Source organism: Helianthus annuus, chromosome 4 (assembly GCF_002127325.2).
Source record: "Helianthus annuus cultivar XRQ/B chromosome 4, HanXRQr2.0-SUNRISE, whole genome shotgun sequence".
In the NCBI taxonomy this organism is placed as follows: Eukaryota; Viridiplantae; Streptophyta; class Magnoliopsida; order Asterales; family Asteraceae; genus Helianthus; species Helianthus annuus.
Genome location: NC_035436.2, coordinates 194319289 through 194345686, shown reverse-complemented (window position 1 = coordinate 194345686; position 26398 = coordinate 194319289). Strand labels below are relative to the sequence as shown.

General features: G+C 36.7%; 1 protein-coding gene across 1 annotated transcript; it reads right to left on the bottom strand.

Annotated features, from left to right (window-relative positions):
- Positions 1–20582: 20582 nt before the first annotated feature.
- On the bottom strand, positions 20583–22677 carry LOC110934104 (protein FAR1-RELATED SEQUENCE 5-like). Its single transcript, XM_022177296.1, has 4 exons — positions 22382–22677; positions 22021–22279; positions 21340–21912; positions 20583–21110 (listed from the first exon to the last, which is right to left on the bottom strand). Exons 1-4 carry the CDS (start codon positions 22675–22677, stop codon positions 20583–20585), a joined length of 1656 nt encoding a protein of 551 aa, XP_022032988.1.
- Positions 22678–26398: the final 3721 nt, after the last annotated feature.

The window sequence follows — 26398 nt, the reverse complement described above, 5'->3', positions numbered from 1 at the left end:
TAATAGTAATAGTTGGTCAAGGAAGAAAAGCTTGATAGAACACTTGTATATTGAAATTATCATATGCTGTATTCAGTTTTGTTATGTGTGGTTACTGATTATTGGCTTATAAAGATTGCAGGTGATCGATCGTCAGAAGCATTGATGAGGCTATAACAACTGGCACTGCACTCTTGTTGTCATCTTCTACATTTGTTCTACAGGTATATTGCTCATATATGTATTACAATATTAATGAAAGAGCTCATGCATTTCTTTAACGTGTTTGAAAAATTTTGTAATTTGATTTACTGGAATGAAAGTCCCCTTGTAACACTACCGTAAACCACCACAAGTGGCCTAGTGGTGGAGTGACTTGGGTTCTCCAATGGAGACCCAAGTTCAATTCCCATTAGTGCCACTTTGGTGGCCACCGACACCCGCTTTAAAGCCGGACCGAGGACACTCGAGGTCTCGGGTTCGAAACATGTTTCTTACCCCTCTTTGATGGCTATGGGTATTTGCCGCCAGGGATCCTTGTCGGGTGGTGAACTGGGAAGGGAGATCCCTTCCGCGGTCAGGGGTACCGTGCAATTACCCTTTTTTTGTAACACTACCGTAATATCTTAATCTTTCTTTTTTTGCTTGTTGTGTCCCGATAGAATTTGCTTAGGAAGTAGCTTACTAAAAGTGCGTTTGGGTCATGACCCATTTAACTAAGAATTAGACCCGAACCCATTTTAAACAACTAAAAGTTAGCATTTAATTGTAGTTTTTAGTATTGTTGCTATGTTATTTGTGTTTGTAGTTTCGTTTAACACGTTTTAACAAGTTTAAATTTATTTAATTTGTGTGGTTTTTTGGTTTAAAAACCTGGTAAATTTTTTATTTTTATTTTTTATGTACCTATAGGGACGACATATGGTCTCTATAGGTAAAAATGTTTTATTTTTTATTTTTCTTAAACGTACACCTATAGGGACGACATGTCGTTCCTACAGGATTTCCAGGTTTTTTATTTTTTTTTTATTTTAAGTTTTTAGGGACGACATGTTGTCCCAATAAACATATAACAAAAAATAAAAATATATATTTTAAATCTATAGGGACGACATATTGTCCCTACAGGATTTCCAGGTTTTTTTCTTTTTTTTATTTCAAGTCTTTAGGGACGACATGTTGTCCCATTAAACATATAACAAAAAATAAAAAAAAATATATATTTTAAATCTATAGGGACGACATATCGTCCCTACAGACTTAAAATAGTATTTTTTTAAAATAGCACTATTGTTACGACAAGTCGTCCCTAAAAGTTAATCTATAGGGACCACACCTTTGGAGACGACCTAGGAGACCTATTGGGAGGGCCCTGTAGAGACGAAACTGATGGAGACAATATGTCGTCCCTATAAGCTGTTGAGACTTGTAGGGACGACATGTCCTCCCTACAGGCTTAAAAAATTTGTCCCCACATGTCTAATTTCTTGTAGGATAGGGTGGCGGTGGTGTTTTGTTTTGTTCCATGCGTGATGACACCTCCATCACGGACCGCCCCTAGTGCCCTAACAATTATTGATTGCTTAGAAATATGAGTGTTTTTATCATTTAGGCATTTTTCATAAGTCCATCAACATTTTAAAACTAAAATAACTTTTATATATTTCCGTACTAGTTTTTTTTTAAATTATATCATAAACTCAAGCATTTTTTATTTTTAATATAAGTGTGATATTGCTAACTTTTTTTCAAATATCAACATTTAAAAAAAGGTTATAAAAAGGTGGTTTATAACTGTGCTAGTTATGTAATTACAATGTATTATCATTTTTAATGAATTGTATTGATTTTAAATCTATATGTATGCTGCTTGTTGTATATGTAACTATTATTTGCTGTTATTGTTATCTTTTGTGTTGATATTGAGATTAGGGCCGTAAAAGAATCGAGAACAAGGCTTTGTTCGTATTCGTTTGTTAAGGATATAATGTGTTCATGAATGGCTAATGAACACTTATCGAACCAGAGATTTTTTGTTTGTGTTAATTCATTAAGGAAATGAATGTGTTTACGAACGGTTCACGAACACAAATGAACACAGATAAAATCGGCGAAAACGATGGTGGCTAGAGGTGGATGGAGAGAGGGAGCGGGGCTAGAATTTGAAGCCCTAATCGTTGAAACGAAGGTCGATAGTATCTTTCCATGTGAATAATGAGAAGAAAAGTGGAGTGGTGCATAAACAAGGTGAAGATAGTGTTTCTATTTTATTTGTTTTGGTAATGAAATAAATAAGAATTAAAGAATATCAAAAGTTCAGATAAACAAATAAATGCTAAAAACCTTTAATGAACAAACATAAACAAATGAACATGAACATGAACGAATGTTCATGAACATATGACCGAACGTTCATGAATGTAATTGAACGACAAGACATTTGTTCATGTTCGTTCATTTAACTAACCAAACATAATTTCTTATTCATGTACGTTCATTAATAAAATTAATTAAACGAACGAATGTAAACGAACTTCCCGTCGAACAGTTCACGAATTGTTCACTGAATGTTCAATTCATTTACGGCCCTAATTGAGATCATATTTGTAGATGAACTTGTCCTGTATAATCTTCGATGGATGGGTTTTATTGTATTTTAAAGAATCGAATCGATAACGACTGTAATTCTATCACAAAACATGAGAAGTTCTACTAGTTTCTCTTATTTGCCACTGTTAATGCCAGTTAATAGATTTGTTAAGAAGTTCATCAAAAAAAATTTATAACACATTTATCTAATCTTATTAGTATTTTAGAAGCGATTTACACTTTGAATGATATATCTAACCGAATCTTGTATAACATGGGGTGATGGTGATGGGATACGTCAGAAGACGTGGTCTTGCCTTCACCACAAAAATATATATAATGTAGCATTTAAACTGAAGCATACTTTTTTTAACGACATACTTGTCATGAAAAAATCGGTAATCGGTATGTTATAGTTAAACACAATTAATCACAACAAATATATATATATATATATATAGGGAGCCGCTAGAATGAAAACCACCCCGAGTTGTAAGAACCGCGAGAACTACACCCCAGGAGTGGGCGTTCACCATGATTTTTTTTTACAACTAGATGTGTGTATTATAAACACAGCCGTAAAAAAAAATTTAAACGCCGCGGCCGAGGGGGTAGTTTTTTACACCACAAGTTTGGTGAAAAAAAAAGAAAAAAGAAAAAAAATTAAAAACACCAAACTTGTGGTGTAAAAAACTACCCCCTCGGTCGCGGCGTTTAAAATTTTTTTTTTTACGGCTGTGTTTATAATACACACATCTAGTTGTAAAAAAAAATCATGGTGAACGCCCACCCGTGGGGTCTAGTTCTCGCGGTTCTTACAACTCGAGGTGGTTCTCATTCTAGCAGCCCCCTATATATATATATATATATATATATATATATATATATATATATATAGAAAGTATAATGTACAAAACAGCTTAATCTATATTAACGTACGTAACCAAAATAGAACGTGCGTAATTATGATCCATGCGTGATTATCACCAAGTTTTGATCAACTGAACGTGCGTAATAATGTCCCCATGCGTGATTATCTTCCAAAATTTGTCCCCATGCGTAATAATGTTATCAATGCGTGATTTTTGCCCTGATCCTACGGTTACGCGCATCGCGTACATGAAGTAGGATAAGCCTTTTTGTATGTTAACCTTCCTCTATATATATATATATATATATATATATATAGGGTAGGGATCCTAAGAGAAGTCCACCCTATATGAGAAACTTGAGAAGCATTCTGGACCACACATTTTTCTAAGCCTTTCGTAATATACACATATGTATAGTTTAAAATTGACTATATACATATATGTATATTGAGTTATACACATATGTATATAGTCAATTTTAAACTATACATATGTGTATATTACGAAAGGCTTAGAAAAATGTGTGGTCCAGAATGCTTCTCAAGTTTCTCAACTAGCCTATCACTTCTCACATGATCCTTAACCTATATATATATATATATATATATATATATATATATATATATATAAAATGTAAGTATCTATAGAAAACCCACTTTAATTTAGAAAACCCAGGAAACTCAAAGCTCCCGACGTTTTTTTTTCTTAAAAAAATTTACACATGTTATATACATGTTTTTAAGGGTTTTGGGCAAAAAAAATCAAAAAAGCGCCAAGTAGATATTTTTTAAAAAATAACAAGTTTTGGTGTAACACATGTTACAAATATGTCAGATGAATGTAACATGTGTTACACCAATCTACTTGGCGCTTTTTTGATTTTTTTTTCCAAAACCCTTAAAAACATGTATATAACATGTGTAAATTTTTTCAAGAAAAAAAATCGGGAGCTTTGAGTTTCCCGGGTTTTCTAAATTACAGTGGGTTTTCTATACATCCTTCCCCTATATATATATATATATATATATATATATATATATATATATATATAGGGGGAGGTTCATTTGAGAAGAATATTCTTAAAAGAAGAAAAATAAATTAATCTAGACCTTAGGGTGTAAGGGGTGCTCACCTCTTAGGTGAGTCCCCCTCTTACACATAACCAACCATAAAATGCCACGTCAACTCCCCTCTAACACTCCCCTAATACCCCTTTTTGATGGCGGCACTCCCCTCTTAGGTGAATTGGTTAAAAAAAAAAAAAAGAAGAAGAAGAAAAGCATTGATTGGTCAAGCTCTCCCTCTCTCCTCCCCTCTCTTCGGCAACTCCCCACCTATTTCACCCTCTCTCTCTAACTCACCTAATTGTTGGCAGCACACACCTAATAGGTGAGTTGAGTCCCCTAAGGGGTCACCGAAGGGTGCCCCGGATACCCTTATATTTTTTTGATCAATGGTTGAGAATTAAGATACTATTTTTATCCACTTTTAATTAATGCTTTAATTACTAAGGGTAGTATAGACAATTTGATGTAGAATACTAATAAATATTTTATAGAGTTACAAAAGTCTCATTAATGTCACCATAATTATCTTCTTCACCACCATTCATGTGTTGGATCCTACACTAATTTTATTAGGAGTGACAAACTTATTCAAAGGTGTTATGTCCTACACATATTTTATTATGAGTCATAAAATTATTTAAAAGTGTTGGAGTCCTACATATTCTGTACCCTACACCAAAACATTGTTTTAATAGTGTAAGAAACGTTGAATATGTAAGATCATGTGCACGATTGTTTTATTGTGTAAGGTGCACAACTATTTTATAAGATAGACTCATTAAATGATTAACGTTCGTTAATTTGAATAGTAAAAATAAATAATAGACTCATTAAATGATTTGTTGAAATTACCTTTGTATCCTTTATTCTTTTTATTCTTAATTTGTAATTGCTTCTCATTTGAACTCCCCACTATATATATATATATATATATAGGGTAAGGTTCATTATATATATATATATAGGGTAAGGTTCATTTGAGAACCACCCTTATTGCGAGAACCACGAGAACCAATGTGAACACAAAATAAAATCTAAAAAAAATAAAAAAGCACTCAAAATTTTTTTTAATATTTTTTTAACAAAAATCGCTATATTTAGTTACCAAAAAAAAAACTTTTTTTTTCGAGTAACAGTTATCCATGCACATGTGCATATGTATCATTATTTCAACAAATTCCGTAATACGTTATCAGTAATAGACAATTGCACTATCATTTAAAATACCATCTGTAATACACTACTTTTTACATTACCAATATTCAAAATGCACATGTGCATCATTAGGTATAACCATGATATAACATTTTTTGATACAAAATATACATGTTTTTTGGTTAGTTATATCTAGTGGTTGATGGTTTGGCTATAGTTGTTACTTTATGATGTAATATGATGATTGGATGGTATAAATGGTGTTGATATACATGTAATAAAGTGAAAATATTGGTACTAGTATTGTATTATGGATGGTAGGAGATAATGATATTGTATTATGGATGGTAGGAGGTAATGGTAGTGTATTATGGATGGTATGATATATGAAAGGGAAAGTGTATTCAAAGTAGTGTACCAAAACACCATATTTCATGCTGATACATATAGATGCACATGTGCATTTCTAATATTGTTAACGTAAAAAGTAGTGTATTACGTGGTAGTGTAAAATAAAGTGCAATTGACTAATATTTGTAATGAATTACCAAATTTGTCAAAGAAATGATACATATGCACATGTGCATGGATAACTGTTACTCGATTTTTTTTTGAATTTTTTTATTTTTTATTAACAAAATACAGCGATTTTTCCAAAACAAATTTGTAAAAAAGTAAAAAAAAAAAAAATTTGGGTGTTTTTTAGATTTTTTAGGAATTACTGTTTGTGTTCACACTGGTTCTCACGGTTCTCGCAATAAAGGGTGGTTCCTATAACGGATCCTTCTCCTATATATATATATATATATATATATATATATATATAGGGTAAGGTTCATGCGAGAACCACCTTTATTGCGAGAACCAATGTGAACACAACCTAAAATAGCTAAAAAAAACCTAACCCCCAACCCCCCCCCCCCGCCAAAAAAAAAAAAAAAACCTAACACCCCCCCCCCCCCAAGCTAAAATGCTAAAAACTAAACCTTCAAAAAACCTAAAAAAATCTAAAAAATCAAAAAAAACACAAAAAAAATTTTTTTTTATATTTTTTACATTAAAATTGCTACTTTTAGCAGCCAATTTTTTCTACTAAAAGTAGCGATTTTTTCATAAAAAATATTAAAAAAAAAATTGTGTGTTTTTTTAGCTATTTTAGATATTTTTTGTTGTGTTCACATTGGTTCTCGCGGTTCTCGCAATAAAGGGTGGTTCCTAACGGATCCTTCTCCTATATATATATATATATATATATATATATATATATATATATATATATAGAAGGAGTTGGCTACAAAGCCATTTTTTCCTACAAAGTGTAGGAAGCCTCCTACATGTGACATGTGGCAATTAGAGTTTTTAATCAAAAGGGTATTAAGGTAATTTGATTATTATTTTAATTATGGATTATATTAATAAGTAACTAGCCAGATAATTAAGGAAACTAAATATCTCATTAAAATCAAATCGACGGTTTCGTTTAAATTATACAATCAATACAACATATCCCCAAAGAATTCGTATTCCATCTAGTTCTTCATAACATTTTTACTGATCAAAATCATGGTGTCAAATGTTATATGTTATGGTTGATTGCGGTGATGGTAAAGTTTTATGATATTTCATAAACTTGAATTTTTGTATGATGTGTTGTAGCAATTGTATGATTTATCTAACAAGGATTACGATATTGAATTAATGCTGGAGGATTTCTTGACATTGTGTTTTAACATCAAGCAGACTAATACCGTTGTGTTTTAGCAGCAAGCACACTAATACCGTTGTGTTTTATCAGTTTATCATTGGATTAATTAGAGGATTTTTTGGCGTTGTGTTTTAAACATTCAAACATTCACGGTGTAACATGTGTTTTACCAGCTGCAATCCTTCATGAACAATTTCTTGACGATGTGTTTTACCAACTGCAATCTTTCATGAATAATTTCTTGACGATGTGTTTTACCAGTTACAAGTTAATTCACAGTGTGTTATAGCAGTTTATGTTTTAGGAAGGAGATGTATTTTGTAATTATTATTGTGTTTTCAGGAAGGAGATGTATTAGTAATTTCTTGACGATGTGTTTTACCAGTTACAAGTTAATTCACAACGTGTTATACCGGTTATGATTCACAAATGACATGTCTTTTATGGTTTCTTGACGTTGTGTTTTATAATTTTTTGGTTCTTCACAAGTAAATTTACGGAACTCGTAAACCACAAACTTGTGGTGTAAAAAACTACACGCACGGCATTTTTTTAAAATTTTTTTTTACGAATGTGTTTATAATACATGCATCTACGTTTTTGAAAAAAAAAATTGGTCCACCTCGCCCCGGATCAAGTAGTTCTCGCGGTTCTCATTCTAGCGGCCCCCTCTATATATATATATATATATATATATATATATATATATATATATATATATATATATATATATATATATATATATATATATATATATATATATATATATATATATATATCGGGTATATAGGGTGTGGTTCTAGAGTGAAAACTAGTGTATTTGCGAACTAAGTGATTTGCGAACTAAGTGAACAAATCCTGGCCATTGATCTACACACGTGTAATGCCAGGATCTCATCATCAAATCGTAAAATACACTAGTGTATTTCAACATCAAATCCTGGCCATTGATCTACATATGTGTATGGCCAGTAGTAGTTCACTCAGTTCGCAAACTACACTAGTGTTCACTTTTGAACCTAATCCTGTATATATATATATATATATATATATATATATATATATATATATATATATATATATATATATATATATATATATATATATATATATATATATATATAGGGGACCGCTAGAATGAGAACCACCTCGACTTGTAAGAACCGCGAGAACCACACCGTACGGGGCGAGGGGGACCAATTTTTTTTTTATCAAAAACGTAGATGTATGTATTATAAACACATTCGTAAAAAAAATTTTAAAAAAAATGTCGTGCGTGTAGTTTTTTACACCACAAGTTTGTGGTTTACGAGTCCCGTAATTTACGGGACTCGTAAACCACAAACTTGTGGTGTAAAAAACTACACGCACGACATTTTTTTAAAATTTTTTTTACGAATGTGTTTATAATACATGCATCTACGTTTTTGACAAAAAAATTGGTCCACCTCGCCCCGGATCAAGTAGTTCTCGCGGTTCTTACAACTCGAGGTGGTTCTCATTCTAGCGGCCCCCTATATATATATATATATATATATATATATATATATATATATATAGAGGACAAAGATCCGTTAGGAACCACCCTTTATTGTGAGAACTGCGAGAACCGATATGAACACAACCAAAAACGCCTAAAAATAGCTGAAAAACACACAAAAATTTTTTTTTAATATTTTTTATAAAAAATCGCTACTTTTAGTAGCAAAAAAAAATTTAAAATTTTTTTGGCTACTAAAAGTAGCGATTTTAACATAAAAAATATTAAAAAAAAATTTTTAGATTTCTTTTAGATTCTTTAAGATTTTTTGGGGGTTTAGTTTTTAGCATTTTAGCTTGGGGTGGGTGGGTGGGGGGTGGGTTAGGTTTTTTTTCGGTTTTTGAGGGGTTTTAGTTTTTAGCATTTAGCTTTGGTGGGGGTTTAGGTTTTTAGGGGGGAGGGTGGGGTTAGGTTTTTTTTAGCTATTTTAGGTTGTGTTCACATTGGTTCTCGCATGAACCTTACCCTATATATATATATATATATATATATATATATATATATATATATATATATATATATATGTAGCATTTAAACTGGAGCAGACTTTTTTTCGGAGGTGGGGTTTTGATGGTGTCGAAGGTGGGGCTTTGATGGTTGTCAGACGGTGCTCTGATGTGATGGTGGTGTATGGTTGCAGGTGAGGAGGTGTTGTACGGTGGCGGTGGCGGTGGTGTATGATGGTTATGGTGGTGTTTGTTTTGAGAGAGAGAGACTGAGTGCTTGAGTGTGTCACTTACAGTTCCAGATGGTGGTGTATGGTTGCAAGTGAGGAGGTGTTGTACGGTGACGGTGGTTTATGATGATTATGGTGGTGTTTGTTTTGAGAGAGAGACTGAGTGCTTGAGTGTGTCACTTACATTTCTAGAAGTTAATATAGGGGCATTTATTTTCCTATTTTTTAATATAGGGGCATTTATTTTTTTAACTATATGGGTATTTTGGTCATTTAACAATACTTAACAGAAAAATTTTAATAGTGTTAGAAATTTGGAATCAAATGGTTAAGAAAAGTGACTATAGGGACTCAGGAGGTTAAAAATTTTGATTTTTGAGTCAAGTAGTTAAAACCACTAAAACATAGGGACTCAAAAAGTAACTTACCCAACAATCTATAATCAGTATGTTATAGTCAAACACAATTAATCACCACAAAAATGTATATAAAGTAGCATTTAAACCGGAGCATACTTTTTTTGTAATGGCATACTTATCATGAAACAATTCGTATGTTATAGTCAAACACAATTAATCACCACAAAAATATAGATAAAGTAGTTTAAAAACTGGAGCATACTTTTTTTTTAACAACAACTTGTCATGAAACAATATGTAATCGGTATGTTATAGTCAAACACAATTAATCACCATAAAAATATGTATAAAGTAGCATTTAAACTATTTAAACTGGAGCATACTTTTTTTTTCTAACGGCATACTTGTCATGAAACAATCAGAGTAATCGGTATGTTATAGTCAAACAAAATTAACTTTTTTTTTGTAATGGCATACTTATCATGAAACAATTCGTATGTTATAGTCAAACACAATTAATCACCACAAAAATATAGATAAAGTAGCATTTAAACTGGAGAATACTTTTTTTGAACGACATACTTGTCATGAAACAATATGTAATCGGTATGTTATAGCCAAACACAATTAATCACGATAAAAATATATATAAAGTAGCATTTAAACTAGAGCATACTTTTTTCTAACGGCATACCTGTCATGAAACAATCAGTAATCGGTATGTTATAGTCAAACACAATTAATCACCACAAAAATATATATATAAAGTAGTATTTAAACTGGAGCATACTTTTTTTGTAACGACATACTTGTCATGAAACAATCGGTAATTGGTATGTTATAGTCAAACACAATTAATCACCACAAAATATATATAAAGTAGCATTTAAATTGGAGTGTACTTTTTTTTAACGACATACTTGTCATTAAACAATCGGTCGGTATGTTATAGTCAAACACAATTAATAGTAAAGCGTATGGCCTAACATATATTTTTGTGCATTATTGGTAAAATCAATATAAGATAAAATTTAACAAAGCTAGCATATTGTGTTCGCACTTTAGTTTGTGTAAAACTTGATGTTATTAAGAATTTGTTAGACTAATTATCGTGGGTTCACAAGCTGACCGTTAACGGAAACGTAGGCTGTTGGCGACGGGCACACCGTCCTGGCCTGTTAATGGCGCTCGTGAATGGGAAATAGTTAAAAGGTTCGCGATGTGAATGCATAGGGAGAGAGACGTTGTGTTGGTCAAACAAGCCTTGGATGGGTGGGAACTTGGGTTGAGGTTTTAAATAAAAAATTATTTACATTTAATATTTATACCTCAAACCCCCCCATCTCTCTCTCTCTCTATATATATATATATATATATATATATATATATATATATATATAGGATTAGGTTCAAGCGTGAATAAAATCCCAAGAGTGAACTGCGTGAACTGATCTGGGCCCTTGATTTTTATGATCTTGAGATTAAAGTGAGTGGCATGATGGTAATTATTTGGTTAATTTTTTCCATTTAATTAAATACAAAAAGGGTATACGTGTAATTTCAATCTTAAATTGATTGCATAAATCTCTCACAAATCAAGTAATCAAGTATCCTCTTAAATTGATTGCATAAATCTCTCACAAATCAAATCAAGGATTATGAAAGATGTAACTTAATTCAATTATTAAAATAATATTTGTTTAAATGCGATGTACACATGTGTATTCTGATTTTCCCTCTTTTTAATGCGATGTACACATGTGTATATCGTCTGTTTTTGTGATATCTCAGAATTTTTTTTGTATTGAATGTTGATGTACACCTGTGAATTACTGTACACACATGTACGATGCTGAGTACACATGTGTACTGTTCTATTTATATCCAAGTACACATGTGTTTACTGTTGAAATATGAAGGTTACGTGGATCTTAAAAATCAAAATTTGAATTCTGGTGATGAAATCTGAAATAAAAATTAAAATTGAAATCTGGTGGTTTGTTTTTTGTTTTGATAATTATCTTATTAATAAATAAACATAATGTGGATAATGAATTTAAATTAGAAAAGATGTAACTTAATTCAGTATTAAAATAATGATTTAAATTTAATTTTTTATATAATTACAATCCTACCCTTAACAACTAAAAAGGAAATCAAGGGTCCATATCTGTTCACGCAGTTCACTTTTGGGAGGTTGTTTACGCTGGAACCATACCCTATATATATATATATAGGGATGGGCTAGATGGAAAACTCTATCTTTTTAAGAAAACTATGCAAACCCAATGTCATCCATTGATTATCTTTCATCTAACTTGATCAACGTCGCTCTTAATTTTGGTAAGAAATATATTTAAAAGAAGTCTTATAATACACATTAGTACAACTGGAAGGGCATTTTCGGTAGTGCAAATTGTCCTCTGTTGAACTTTGGAAAACCAAATCCCTGCCATGCAGTAGGCGTCTAATCAAAACTTCAAAGCATTTCAAAATCTGTTCTTCTTTATCTTTCCCACTAGATACTGACTGTTCATATTTCTCTTTCGCCAAAAAAAACATCGCTCGGTACTTTCTAACCCTAAAACAGAAGCCGATAGGGGCGATCGTGGAGAATGAGGAAATCGTTCATAATCTTGTCGTCGTCGGTTAAACTGAAACGATTAAGGAAGATGAAGAGTTCAAGTAAAAGGTTAGTTCTTGTAATCGGACCTGTAAAAGAGGGTTTTGTTCAATCGATTTCCCCAAAAATGGCAATTGATTTTGTTTTGTTTTCTATATATAGCACTACGAGGCCTATATTAGGGCGGAAAAGGTCTGAAAGCCGTAGTGTTGTTATTATCTCCGATGGTTCCAAGGAAGGTCCTTCCAATCAACAATATGGCTTCGGTCCGACCCAAAGGGCGTTAGGTTAGTATTGATGTGTGTATGAACCGTGAACACAGTTGAAGGTGATGTATATATGTATAGTGTGCTGGATTAGTCCCTGTTCATAACATACTTTTGTTGGCTGCGTTGCAGTGTATGATGATACTGATAGTGGGTCACCAGGCCCTGGGAAACGACGGAAAACCGTTAAAGGTTAACCAGTAATATTGTGTATAGTTTGTATCTTTTCTGGGTGAAGTAATCGTTTTTGTTACTAATATCTCAGGGCGTAAAGAAGCTTATGTGGAAGGCAAAGAGGGACAGACCAAAGATCATAAAGGTAAGTGCCTTTGGTTACGATAGTTGGTATTTGCATATCAAAGTGAACTTGACTAACATGTGTTAAATGGCAGGGAAAAAAATCATTGCCATGGATAGTTCTGGCTGTGGAACTAAAAGAAACCGTGGTTAGTTAAATATTATTGGCTTTGATTTGTTTGTTTGCCAAATAATTAATGGTCTGAGTTTGAAGTTTGCCTAACATGTGTTAATTGGCAGAAAAAAAACCATCGCGGGGGATAATTCTGGCAATGGAATGCAAAGAAACCGTGGTTAGTTAATTTTTATTGACTTTCATTTGCTTGATGTTCAATTGATTAATGGTTGGATGTTTGATCGTATAACTGTAATGTTACCGTTTGTGTTAGAAAGATTTGTCATAAATGGTTGTAAAGTAGACTAATTTTTTTGGTTGTTTTGGTTGCGTATAAAACGTTATACCAGTACGTAGGGTAGATGTAATAGCTACATCAAGCAGGAGAAAGTTACGGACAGGGAAGAAGAAAGTTTCAGAGGAGAGTGTGAAAGGTGAAGCAAGGAAGCAAAAGGAAGTTAGTAACGAACAAGCAAAAGTTCCCAAAGCCCGTAAGCGAGCTAAGAAGGATGAATTTCCGGGAATAAGGACGAGATCTGCACCACTACAATTTTATAAGTGTGTACGAGCATTGACAGACCAACAACGTGAGGCGGTCAGGGAAATGGGCTTTGGTCGTTTACTTACTTTCAGCGTTGATGGGTTACCAGCTAAGTTAGGTTATTTTGTTGTCGACAATTTTAATCCCGATAAGATGGTGATATGTACGCCTGCTGGTAATATCAAGGTAAACAGGAAAGTGATACATCAGTTATTAGGGATTCCGACCGGTGGGAAAAAGTTTTGTTCGATTGATAAGCTGCCCATCTTGGTTGATGCCATTGCGGATTGGAGGGCGAGATACCCGGGTGTATATGTACCTCCAACAAAGATGGTGAAAATGATAGATGAGTCAGACGGCGAAGACAGTTTTGTTTTTCGTATGGATTTTGTAATGTGTTTTGTGGCAGTGCTCGTTGACTGCCATAAACAAAGTTGTTTACGGGAAGAAATCTTAGAGTATCTAGATGACGAAATGGATTTTGCAAAGGTAGACTGGTGTGACCTGGTGGTAGATAAGTTGAAAACTTGCAAAGATACCTGGGATCGGCTTGACCCACAAAGCATCTTCGTTGGGCCTCTCACGATTCTGATAGTAAGTGATATTTATTTATTTGGGAGAAGTAACATGTGTTAATATACTGGATTGTTTTCGGACTAAACTGATCGCTGTTTCTTGTAGCTGTTGTACGTTGATATCATTGAGTGCACAGGGATGAAGTTTGACAAGGCGGTTTGTCCTTTGGCTTTCTGGAACTTGAAGAGATTGCGAGAGAGAGAAAGGCTGAGATACTTGCTGGTGGGTTTGGTCTGGGACGGTTTAAAGGGTTAACACTTCCAAGTAACTATAACGTGGAACACTGGGCAAGTAAGGAGGTATAGTTATATGCACTAACATGTGTTTTTTACAATTAGTATATAATTTTGGTATGTAACTGTTGAAAAATTTTTTGAAACAGGAGAGGCTGTTGATGGTACGACAGCTAATTAATGTGACAAACAAGAACAAAATCAAAATAGAGGGTATGTTAGAATCTATGTGTGTGGAGAGCCCTGATGACGAGGAAGTACAAACGTTGAAGGCAATGTATGAAAGTTTGTTTGAACAGAAAGCCTATGCAAGTACAATCACGATAAAGCGGTAGATTTATCGTCGCACCGTATCAATGAGGTGTTGGAAGATTTGAAAACTGATGAAAGTATTCAAATTAACGAGGGAGAGAACGCTGGTTAGTCACTGTTATTCTTTGTAATATTGAGTTTATTAATGTGGCTGACATTTACTGATGTGCAACGTTTTCGTAGGGAATGGCGTGGATGACGAATGCTCGGATGGTTCGCCAATAGCTAGTTTGTACAGGAAGTCACTTAATCGGCCTAACGAAAGGATCAGTAAAAGGAGATTGAAAGAAGTAGGATCTTCAGCCATAGACTTTGATGCCCTGGAAGGTGCGACAATTATCTTTCTGAAATGTACACTGTAACACATGTTAATGTGTTACCGATCGTATTGATTAACATCTGTTGTGGTTGCAGCTGATGTTGCGGGGCAATCAAGCGTACTTGATGATGGAAAAGAGTGTGCTGAAACGCTGCAAGATGGTGGGAAGTCGTTGCGGGTGAGGAGATCTCCTCGACTGAAGAACTTAAAGGATGCTCCTGAAAAAGAAGTAGGCTGTGTGACTCCAAAAAGGCGTAAGACAAATATAAAGTTTGATTGGCCAAACACGGATGGTGGTAACGAAACAGGTAAAGTGTTACATGTGTTACCAGTTTCATTGTACGTTTACAGTTAAGTGTATAGATGGCAACCTAGGAAGAAAACATAAGTACACATTGATGGTGACGTGTTGTTTGTTGCTCGACAAAGTTTATGTCCCTGTAATATGCGTACGTGTCTGAACCCTTTTAATATTAATGTGATGTTATAGGGTGCAACGAGACTGAGAAGCAACACGACGAAAGTAAAGGGGGTGTAGTGAAGTTGGGGACGAAGCAAATGAAGGCGTCAACGGTGATAACATTGTTCATGAGGCTGGTAATTCAACTGGAGGTGACTATAGTATGGGTAGGGCGGAACATATTGAAGGACAATGGAGCGGGGATAAAGTGATGTTAAACAAGTCCATAAGCCGTTGGGTTTAATGCGTGTGATACTGCGTTTTAAAGCAGCAGCGGTCCAGGGTGTACCTGGTAGTGCTCCGTACCATTTCAGATTGTTTGTTTTTTATAGTGTGCTTTATTAGTTTATTCTGTTTTAACATGTGTCATGTTGCTTTGATAGTTGACGGTGGCTCTGGCATGCAGTTGGTTGGTCAAGATGCATATAGTGTGGAGGCAGGAGGACATGTACCTCCACCTGTCAATAATGTGGATGAGAAGGACGATGATCAGCAGATCATCTATTTAGAAGCGACTGGCGCAAAAAAGGATAGGATTTCTGAACCGGGGTTTAGTTGTGCTGAAGAGGTAGCCAAAATTGCTGAGATGGATGTTAAGGTTACTGACCAGGTTGAAGGGAATGACAATGAAGGTAATCTTCAGAAACCATTTTATTTGTAGGGTCGTAAAAACTCTAGACGCACCATGTTTAGCCATGTATAATTTATTCGAGAATGTTTATGCAGCTTCAAATAGTAAGACTGAGCATGAAGTTGTGGATGCAACTGATGCAAGTAAGGAAGAATGTGGTGGCGTCGTGTTTGCCTCCGTGGAAGGTGATGTTATCGATAAGGATGAACAGGTGGTTTTGGATGGCAAAGGCAAGGCGGCTGTAGAGAAGTGTCACCGTGATTGTAACGGTAAATTTTTTATGCAGCTTCAAATAGTAACCTAAGCATGAGATGTGATAAGAATGTTTTATGCAGCTTCAAATAGTAAGACTGAGCATGACGTAGTAGATTCAACTGTCGTAAATAAGGAAGAGTGTGTTGGCGTGGTGGTTGGCTCTGTGGAAGGAGATGCTTTCGATAAAGCTGAGGAGGTGGTTATGGATGGTAAAGGCAAAGCAGCGGAAGAGGAGTGGCAGCCGGATTGTAACGGTAAAGCTTTTCATTCTATAACATGTGTTAAATAGTTCCCTATTAGGAATATTTAGTGGGTTAACATGTGTTAATCATACGAACAGTGGACGGAGGCGATACGTTTATTGATGAACGTAGTTTCGATGGGCCTAATTGGAGTCTTAGAATGACACAAATTGGTGGTGAATTTGACGAGTCACAGCAAACCGGTACGTAAGAGCATTAAAATGATTAGGATTGCTGGTTTAGTGGGAGTCATTTAAATATACTTATTTGCATCGAACATGCAGGTTGCACAAGTGCAAAGGTGAATGAGATGGCTGGGACAGAAACAGCGCCCGAACGTTCCGGTAAGCTTTACTATTTTCGTTTATTGTGAAAGTGTTATATTGGTTACAGAGTAACGTGAATTATTTTTTTTATACGTGTTTAGGCGATGTGGAGACTACCCCAAACTTGAGTATGGTTATAATGGCAGAACCGGTTAACTCATACGACCCCGCAATTGCAATCCACAAGGGGCAAGCTGGGCTGAAATTATTTGGTGGTGATGTGAATGAGGTGGAGGACAATTTGTCGCTAGCACACCGTGTACGTATGTTAGCTGAATTGGGGGCCCAAAAAAGGAAGCTCCCTTTTAGGGAGAAAGTGGCAGCAGAACCAAATAGATCACCTTACCATATAAGGTCTGTTGAAATGGGACAGCCAATCACTAAGAAGGAGGCGAATCTGTGGGATTACATATACGCTGATGAATCCCTGACGCACTTGCTAAATGGGCATTCTCGTAGGAAGCGGGCAATGGAGGCAAACAAGTAAGCAGAACTACTACGGGGTTTATTGTTGTATAATAGAGTGTAAACCATGAACCCAATGGATCTAGTTAATTGGTTATTTTTTGATTTTTTCCGCAGGAATGAACAGGGTACGTCGTCAGTTGATGATGTAGATAGCCCGATACACATGGCTGTGTAAGTATGGGGGATACTGTTAAAAAATGAGTTAAATTACAGTAACGTGTGTTAAGATATGGAAGTTAATTTTTTATCTGTACATATGAAACCAGGGAGCTGCTGTTTCGAAGCCCTGCCCATGTAGAAGCGTCTCGGGCTATGTTCAAGAGTTTAAACGTTGGCAAGGAGGTATCGGATGGTATTATCGACTGTTGGGCGGAGGTGCTAAACTTCCAAGAGAAACGCAAATCAAGGGAGGCTTACAGTAGGCTATTCTTTGGTACTAAAGTTGTGGTGAGTGTTTTGTATATAGACATGATTTGTGTATATTGATGTTTTTTGTGGAAAAGTAGTTAGGGTGTGGCGAGTGGTTATCCTTATTAATTTCTCTTTTGTGAAAGTTTTCGTGGATGTTGACAACTGAGGAAGGTGGAGTCGAGGCGCGGATGCACAAGTTTCGGGTTGGTATAAAAGGTGCGGTTAACAGCGCTGAAAAGGTTCCTGATTTGAGAAAGCACGACATTGTTTCCCGATCTTGGAGCAAAAACATTCTTACTTGCTAGTGTTTGAGTTACGGCACCCCGGAATTTATGTTGTTGATAATGACAAAGCCAGACAAGCTCAGCCGATAGAAGACAGTGTATACTACCTCCAGAAGGACACACCGTATAAGTTTGTAAGTTATTAAGATGACCCATGTTGTACCGTAAGTGTGATTGTATTCAAGATGTGTTTTTTAATTGAGCATGGCTTGTATCTGTATATGCAGAAAGATATGTTTGTGCAATACCTTCGGGAGGTTGGGAATCCGCGAGCCGATGACATTGACGATTGCAACATCCAGCGTATGCCGGTTAGTTAGGCGACGACATGAAACACAACTAATTGTGGGGTCTTCTTAATGCGGCACATGGAGTGCTACATGGGGAAAAACAAAAGTTTTAATTGTGGGTTCAGCATGAGTGGGGCGAAGAAGATAGCCGAGGTGCGGAAGTTGAGAAAGAGGTATGCTGCACACATCTTATGTTCGGAGGTGAATGTGTTGCTTCCTAAAATCCAGCAGGGTTGCCGGTTAGAGTAACATGTGTTAGGGGGTGAATGGTATTTACTGTGGGATAGGTGTAGCGTTAAGTGTGCCAGCTCTTTTGGGGACACCTATTATATGTATATGTAGACTTTGTTTTGGGTGTGGCATGTATTTTGTTTTGTGGATGTTGCTTTAAACTTATTGTGGGATAGGTGTTGCGTTAAGTGTACCAGCTCTTTTGGGGATAGACTGTCTGTGTGAAATATGTCTGTGTAAAACTGATGTTTATTAACATACTCTGAAGAATATTGACAACATACAAATATTGCATGTGTTTGAATGTTATTGATGTAGTTGATAATGTTTTAAATTATATATTGGCAGGTGTAACATTTAAGGAAATGAAAATGCTCCTTCCTGTTGTCAAGGGGCCCACTGTTATAAATGTAGTAGGATTCTTGGAAGTTGGGGAAAGTAGGTGGCAGAAGTCTAGTAACATAGGGGTTGGTGGCTAGAAAACAACTTTATTGGAAAGGAACCATTGCTTTTTTGCCCCTTATGGTCACATCAAAGTTAAGTCACAACAACTATATTAAATGTACCCATGATATACCTCTATAAGTAGTGTAATGAAGAACCAAGTCATATTATGTAATACTACAAAACCACCAAAAACTTTTAGTGGTTCCAAAGTGTGCTAATGTGATGGACACTTATAAAAATAAGGTCACGGCTACACCACCAGGCATGGAGAAGCTGAAGCAAAAGGGAGGAAGCATGTGAGGGTCGGTACGGGGTGTGCTACGAAAGAAAAATGTTTCACAAGAAGCGCCAGGACGTGAAAACTGGAGGCCCGGGTGGTGTCGAACACGTTTTACCAGAAGCGGAACAAACAATGTAGCTGATGTTAGTAATCGCCGTACAGAACACGTTTTACCAGAAGCTGAAATTTTGAAGGGGTTACCAGAGGAGTTGGTTAGGTTGCTGACAGATCCAGACCATGAATTATGTGGTTGCCCGTTGTGTCCATACTCACCCGAAACAATCTGGGCCTGGTGTTACCATGACCCATGGGAGAGTGAGCGTAGCCCGTCTCCTCTGTACTTTCATGATGAAGATGTTGAAACACCATGATGAAAAGCTTCGTAGAGATGGAGGATAAGACGGGGTAGTTAGGATGTTGTAAGTGGTTATAGTTGTGTTAAGCTGTTGACCCTATGTTTGTAGACGACATACTAAGGTCGTTTTTTTGTTCTTTTATTATTATTTTTTTGTGCGGATGTGTTGATGTGACGGCTCGGTAGCCGATCCGTTGTTTTATCTGCGGTTGTAACCTAGTAGTAGTATGTGTGGTTAAGTTGGCTAGTTGTGAAGTTTAATTCTATAACCTAATGTGTCTTTATATATAAGCTATTGGTTTGGTTAACACCTTTTTTCTTTTACAGATCCTTACAGTTAAAAAAAACCCCAAGTACGGGGGCTAACGTGTGTTAAGCATCTGTTGTAATGCTGTTGTAAAATATAAACCAAAACCACAATTATCCATGCATAAGATAATAAGAAAAGCAAGTTAATAGCAAACAGAGGTCCACAAAAAGTGGCCTACAAACACAAAGTGCCGAAGGCCATAAAGTTTTTACAAGTCTAGAAATGATAAATGGGATAAAATAGTTCCACCTTCTTACACATGTAACAGAAAAAGCAGGAGGATGTTAAAAGACTGTTACATGTGTGTAAGAAGGCCAAAATGAAGAGAGTCTCCCATTACATAGTACTAGTAAACGAAAAGAAAGATTTTAATCAGAATGGGAGGCACCGGTGGCGGTCTGCCTTTGTTGTTCAGCAGCTGCCTTTGCTGCTTTCATTGCGGCCACCTTAATGCACTTTCGTGAGTCGTGGTCGTCGACATACAGGCCACAACGCTTGCATAGACGAAGTTGCTTTGGACGTTTTGGTGGTTTTTTCTTTGCCTTCTCACCAGGTCTGGAAATGCGAGTATGTGTACCACATCCCTTATTGCGTACAACATCTGGATTAGCAACTTCGTCTGGAATGTTGATTGGTTGCCCAACTATTTCTTCCATTTCACACTCGTTTGTTTCATTTTGAGTTGTACCCAATGGTTGCTTGGAAAGCACATTGATCTTGAAATCCCGGAGTTGGGCAACCAATTTTGACAATGAATCCTCATCGGTTCTGGCCACATCAACACATTCAGTAACGAGGTCGAGGATTTCATTCCGTATAACGGACGGTGCGTGTGCGTTGACGCCGTATCGGCTGGAAAGTGAAAAACCTCTTTTGGGAGGGCATCTCAGCGCCACCTATCGTTTATGTATTGGGGTAGTATCTTTGGAACATTTTTCAATCGATATACGCAAAAGACATGGCGACACAGATATCCGATACGTGTGAAATTCCTGCATGAGCAACTGGCGGAGTGGTCTACAGTGTTATATGTAACCTGTTGGGGACAGAAGGAGCAAAAAAAGGCATTTATATCTAACGTATGTTAGTGGAGTCGTAATAATGAACTTGCCTAACATGTGTTACCTGGTAGACGTTTGTGATGTTGTTCCTTTTGTCCAAATGAGTGACGTCTAGCAAAAGAGTGGTATTGCTGGACTCGGTTTGGTTTGTGATGTAGCATAAAAACTTCCCTTTATCTATCTCCTTTTGAACTTGCATGAAAACAACGTTTGTGTAAATGGCGAACGCGTGCTGTTCTATCGCTAAATCAGTATTGCCCTTGAAAACCATGGATGAGGTTTTGTACTCCGATACGTGTTGCCGATAGCGTTGGCTGTCTACCCTATTTTCAAAGAACATCATAAATTGTACAAGGGTGTTTGCGCTTGTTGTGTTGACCTTGAAGGCAGCGTTCGAGCTTTTGCAGCGTGAAGTGGTCTTCATCAAGCAACACATTGGCAGTTCTGTGAAGTAGGCTGGTACCCAAAGATGTTTGATGTTGTACATGTCGTTCAACCAAGTGTGGTCTTGTAGGCCAAATGTTTCTAGGAGGTCATGCCAGCGGGACTCAAACGTTTCTGGTTTGATATAAACATTCCAAACCAACCGGTGAATGTAGGCCAGAACATCAGTGTTATCAAGAAGGTCCGCAGAGATCTGGTAAATTTTAAGAGTTGCTAACACATGTTAGATTAAACAGTTGAAAAAGACATATAAGTCTGTGATGTTGAATAACACATGTTAAAGGCTAACGATTTAACTAACCTTGGAGGGTAGTTTTTTCATTATATGCCACATGCATATCCTGTGGCGTGATTCGGTAAAGACCATAGGAACAACTTGAAGCATAGATGGGTCTTGATCACTCAACACGAGAGTTGGTTGAGTACCGTGTGCCTTCAAGAAAGCGTTAAGCAACCACACATAAGATTCAATGGACTCGGATGATATCAAACCCGCACCAAATGTAACACATTGGAAATGATGATCCACACCCGCGAATGGCACAAAAACCATCTTGTACCTGTTAATAAAAATGGATTTGAAGTTAACAAAATGTAACACTTTTTTGGTTAGGTTTGTATACTTTGATATCAGGCCTAACACATGTTAAGGGGAAACTCACTTGTTAGTACTGTATGTCGCGTCGAAGGCGAGGACATCGCCAAAAGCTTTGTAGTTTAGCTTTGAAATCTCATCAGCCCAGAATACAGAAGACAACTTTCCATTTGAAACCGTGTAATCAAAATAGAAGTTGGGTAGGTTGTCAAAGCGCTCACGCAAGCGTTCAAGGAAAACTTGTGCGTCGCGTTCACCAATAAAAATTCGCAACTGGTGGCTAAAATTTTTAAAATCCACCGGAGTCCCGTTGACATTGTGATGCCCCCCTTTTAAAGCTACAAGACATCTATAAGCTCTCATGGGTCCGATACGGTTTAGACTCATATTGTGAATGAATTGTTTGGTGGTGAATGACAGCTTCCGTGATATCTTGCTAAGATCACGGTTGTAATTCTCAACAAGTTCATGATTATGAATGCCACACCCCCAAAATACCACCCATGGAGAACCCTGCTAGGCGTGTGACAAACCAACAACGAGCCACTAATCATGTTGAACAAATCACAAGTTTAAAAATGAAATTGCCAATTAATAATGAAAAGTACTATCATTAAGTTTAAATGAAAATCAACATGTTCAGCGGAAGCAAAATAGAAAACCATAGTTAAACTGTTCCAAACCAATATATAGTATCAATAATTCCATCACATGTATCCATCCAGATTGACCCATGACCACTCCAGCTACACCAGACAACAAGTTCCAATCCAAGACATCTAACGACCTGCGAGCATGCAACAAGTGTATCAGACAACGCTGGTGAGTTCATAGTTTTACGAAAACGTTGGTTACCAAGTGTTTAGTTTAATCGACTGAATTTAAATCTGAAAGTAATGTTGATAATATCTCGATACTGAACAAGACGGCTCCTGATGTATGTTTTGCCCGTTCCCTAGTGCTCCTATCAAAACACTGGCATGACTAGGTCATTAGTTCACACCTGTCTTCTCCGATACGGGGTGAGGGTGCCAAACCTAAGTAGCGTTACCAACTAATACCCGTTACCTCTCCGTTAACACAAAAGATGGGACTTAAGAATGATAGGGTGAGATTATTATCCAACATCCCAGTTTTACCCAAAAGACTTATCCCTCCCTGGGATACCCACTGACTGTCCCAACCACCGGGACGCATGCTCAAGAGAGATGAACTCACCTTAGAGTGCTCGGTAGATTATGTTACGTAAGGTTACTTGTTCCCCGTTGGTCACCCGGACCCTAATGTGGTTACCAGTAATAATTAGTTTCGTTTACATAGAGTCCACTTACTTAATGCATATTTTCCACATGTGATAGGCAAGTATGGCGCACATTATCATGCAGATTATAACGAACATTCGGGTTATACGTATTTTCACAATACAAATCCAGATATCATACTGACTTACATGAACATCTCACACCTTATACCCATGAATATGCATGTAGCAATTATATTTCATTACACTTTATAACTACTTTGGTTATCATGATCCTGTATCGAAACCACATAAGGCCCGACACGACTCGGCAGCCCATGATTAGTTCCCACATAAAAACTCAGTCAAAACATTTAACCCGTGCTCCCACCCTTATGCGCGGCCCACAATGTACCGGCCCAAACAGACTTTGTCAAACATGCGGCCCCCTCCCCTCGTGTTCAATCTGATTCAACAACATCCGCTTACCCACTAAAGTGTTTTAACCTAGTTTAACATCTTATGAATTTTATGCAATAGTTGCCATGCTGCTATGCACAAAACAAAGGTTCTATTTATCCTAGATGTGACACCAACATCACCAATAGTAACTGTATAATCAAAGCAACCATTGATCATCATGTCATTCTTATTATGACTCTAACTAACATAACCTACCCTAACCATAAATGAATACCCCATGAACAGAAATCAAGCCAATCTAGCATCGCATCTTATAACAAATTAACAACATAGGCATTCTTCCAGAATATAACATATTCGAACCCGTTTTACACTTTCCAACCCAAATTACTCCCCATATCCACAAGCCAGTTTGTGTAACCATGCCTTAATCAATGGCACTTGGTTTACAACAGTTTACACGACACCCCTACCTTCAAACACTTAATTCATCAAGTAATACTAAGCCAAACAATGATTATCCGATCTGATTAGAGATTTACCTATAGCATTCATCGAATTCTAACACGCCCGAGCTCTAGATCCTTAATCATAACTTGATCGACAATTATCACATATTCATGAAGCATCAAAATCATCATTTAGCATTAAGCATATCATCACTTATTAAACATATCAGTCATGCATCGGACGTAAACAAGAACAACCAAGCAACCTCAGGTTTATTACAAAGTAATCATACTAACCGAATACTGGATGCACGTGCAGAAGACTTCAGAGGAGAAGAAGGGGGGGTGTGTCTGCCGTCGCGAGTTAGGGATGGGGTGGGGGTGTTTTCTGTCGCTGGTCACCGTAAAAGCAAGATGGGTATGGCTAGGGTTTGCTTATCCTTTACGTTAATATGGAAGATGCATGATAATATACATATAACTAGAATAAGTGGGCCAAACCAGTGGGCCGAACCCAGTTGAGTGATATTCCTGTTTGGGCTTCAGACCAACGTGAGGCAGCAACAAAACAAGGGTACAAGGCTTAGTGATTCGGGTTGTCATAAATAAGAATCCATTTATCAAACTGAATCATTATTAAAGTCCAAATTTTTTACTTTTTTGCGGCTCAATATCACTTAGCTGATCAGATTATCACGTGAATTAGATTGAAGGTCCAATTGCAATTAGTATAAGTGGAGCGGCCCATGTGATCTAAGCTCAAGATTTGTCAGTGAGAAAATCAATCTTTGCTTGTGAATAGACCAGTGGAATTGTCGGCCATGTTCTAATAAGTCATTTGAGTTGAGAGAATTCAAAGGTCCAATCAGATTACTTCGTTCGGCTCATATTGAGTTTTTGTTATCTGTTCATTCAGTACATTAGCCATTCGACAACTTTGATTTTTGAGAGTTCGGGTTGTCACATCATCCCCAACTTGAAAGAAATTTCGTCCCGAAATTTGACAAGTAAGCATAGAGGAGTGAAGTGATAAATCAAGATTGCTAAAGATTTTCCTTAGGTGCCACAGCATCCCCAACTTGAAATGGAATTTCGTCCCGAAATTCACCAGTAGTACCAGAATTAGATTGATCATCAGGAAAAAGTTGAGGATACTTGAGTTTCATCTGATCCTCGCGCTCCCACGTGAACTCTGCTCCACGTCTTGTGTTCCAACGAACTCTCACAATCGGGATACGACTATGTTAACGAATCTTGACGTCGTGGTCCATGATTTCAGTAGATTCCCCAACAATTGCAACTTGTCTTTAACCTCAAACTCTAATAAGGGTATCACAAGCGTTCCATCGGACAAACACTACCGTAGATTCGAGACATAAATGCCATCACGTACGCTACCCAAATCATCAGGTAAGTCGAGTTTGTATGGCCCAACATGATGTAACTTAACCTCGACACGCTTCCCGAGGCGTACCGCACCCTCCTAGGGCGAGACTTCCAATATGACACGTTTGCTTGCAGCGAACTCCCGGTGTTTCCTAAGTTATCAAGTTTCCTGGCGATCACGCGTTGTCGCCACATGATTTCTAATCTCAGTAATCTTCCCAAGAGTTTTGAATGCGAGTCCTGGACCCGTGATTAGGTTGTCATCCACCTCAGTCCACGAGGAGATTGGCATTATCACCCATGCAATGCCTCAGACAGAGTTGTGTGCATACTAATACGGTAACGGATGCAGTAGAGCTCACCCAATGATAAGTGTCCTTCCCAAATGATTAATAAAGCCAATCATGCACATGCTCGTAGCATGTCTTCATGTGCCAAGATAGTTCCTTTTCTTTGACCTTTTGTCTAATGCTCATGTCTAGACGTGAGCCAAGGGTGTTGTGTGTTGCCTGTCATAAATCAGGTATAGATCAAAATCAGAGGTAACAGGAGTTGACATCTCGTGCCTAAAAAGCCGCCTCTCTCA

Excerpts from the sequence above, each read along its gene's own strand:
- LOC110934104 (XM_022177296.1), bottom strand. The coding sequence starts at position 22,677 with ATGAGAGCTTATAGATGTCTTGTAGCTTTAAAAGGGGGGCATCACAAT. Across the intron at positions 22,280-22,381 it reads GCGACATACAGTACTAACAA|GTACAAGATGGTTTTTGTGC; the intron begins GTGAGTTTCCCC and ends TTTTATTAACAG. Across the intron at positions 21,111-21,339 it reads ACATCACAAACGTCTACCAG|GTGGCGCTGAGATGCCCTCC; the intron begins GTAACACATGTT and ends CATAAACGATAG.